We start from the raw sequence: 1,685 nt of genomic DNA on the forward strand, positions 1-1,685 counted from the left end.
GGCATTTGCAAGAATCCAGCGGGCCTGAATGAAAACAACCAATCAGAGCCAAAAAAGATAGAAAGACGCTTTGGGTTAGAAGCCTGAAAATAGTTGATTGTTGATTCTCATTCCCGGCATTGGTATTTGACCTTGGGGATAAGCTCAACAATCAACAATCTTTCTTGGCTCTGATTGGTTGTTTTGTTCTGGCCCAGTGGATCTTTCCATATGCCATTAGGAGCACTAGGAGGAGCCAGAGGAACCAGATTTTTTCACAGATTATCTGTCTCATGTTCTACCGTCAGGATATAATCAAAGTCCACCTCTAAAGCATCAGTTTGGACAAACGAATCGCAATAGACAGGCATGTTCTATTTTGTGCAAATTCCCTAATGGATGCAGCCTTGAGGAATACAATTTAAAAAAAATATTTATAAAATAACAATGAGGAGCAATTAAATTTCTTAAAACTGAAGCTCAAGTTGTTTTTTATTCAGGCATAAAACAACTTCACTCACACTCTGACACAACATCTAAATGATAAATGATTAAGGTCTGGGTTGAAAAAGAGTGAACCTATTATTTAACACTAAAAGTTGCTGTCTATACCAACCACACGATAGTCTTCATGAAGTGATAAGATTGATTCTCTGTGTGGGAATAATTATACCTCTGTCGGTGTCAGGGTATGCAGGGGAGGTGATCTCTGTAATTTGAACCCTAATAAAGAGCTCTGGTGTGTTGGGATTTGCAGGATTGGGTTTGTTTATCAGTGTATCCTTGCTCCCTCTGCACCAGATGCCTACACAAAGACAGAGGTTACTTACATCTGGACTCGAAATGCCTCCCAGTCAGTGGACGTGGCAGCTGATGGATCCAGACTCAACCAGTACGACTTGGTGGGCCAGACTGTGGGGAAGGAGACAATTAAATCCAGCACTGGTGAGCATCATGCACTTCTTTCAAGTCAGACAAGCAGCAGAGAGACTAAGAAGAATACCATTGTCTGGACAAATAAAATGTTTTTTGCACTTTGTACTGGGTTAAAGGCAAAATACACCACAGCCAGACTTCCATGTTCAGGTTTGCTCAACTGAAGTTGCCAGCAATATAGAGAGAAATAGTTTACTATACAGCCCAAAATAAGATACAGATATAATACATTCAGGGCAATTTCTGCTACCATATTGGTACCTGGACATCCACAGCCCCTTTTTTGTCAGTTAATAAATAAATGTATAATATTTTACTATTTTATTTTTTTTAATAAACTTAACTTCCACTCTGGTTTGTTATCAACACCATCTATCAATTACTGCCTGTTAAAGGTCCAGTGTGTAACACTGACGAGGATCTTTTGTCAGAAATAGTAAGTATAATATTCAGTAGGTATGTTTTCATTTAATGTATAATCACCTGAATTATAAGAATTGTTATGTTCTTTAGTTACCTTAGAATTTAGCTTTTTTATCTACAGACAGATTGATAAAGATTAACACTTTCCCCACCAGGGTTTTTCTGTTTTATTTGCCAGCATTCTTGACCATACTAACTAATCTTTCAACACCCACAGAATATAATGTTCTGTGAACATGTAAATACATGAAAAGAAAGAAGAGAGCCTCTAATTTTATATGCAAAGAAAACATTTTATTCTATCTTCGTTAATGTTAATGGTGTTAATCAATAACAAAAATAATTGT

At 37.0% G+C, this 1,685-nt stretch overlaps 1 protein-coding gene across 1 annotated transcript in view; it reads left to right on the forward strand.

Annotated features, from left to right (window-relative positions):
- Positions 1-1,685, forward strand: part of gabra2a (gamma-aminobutyric acid type A receptor subunit alpha2a) — a 37,333-nt gene that overhangs the window by 25,997 nt on the left and 9,651 nt on the right. Inside the window, 1 exon segment of the mRNA XM_035674587.1 lies at positions 781-924. Within this exon segment, the coding sequence (XP_035530480.1) occupies positions 781-924 (144 nt within the window).

The sequence above is a fragment of the Morone saxatilis genome, unplaced genomic scaffold (assembly GCF_004916995.1).
Source record: "Morone saxatilis isolate NCDOM2014 unplaced genomic scaffold, NCSU_SB_2.0 Contig3, whole genome shotgun sequence".
NCBI classification, from domain to species: domain Eukaryota; kingdom Metazoa; phylum Chordata; class Actinopteri; family Moronidae; genus Morone; species Morone saxatilis.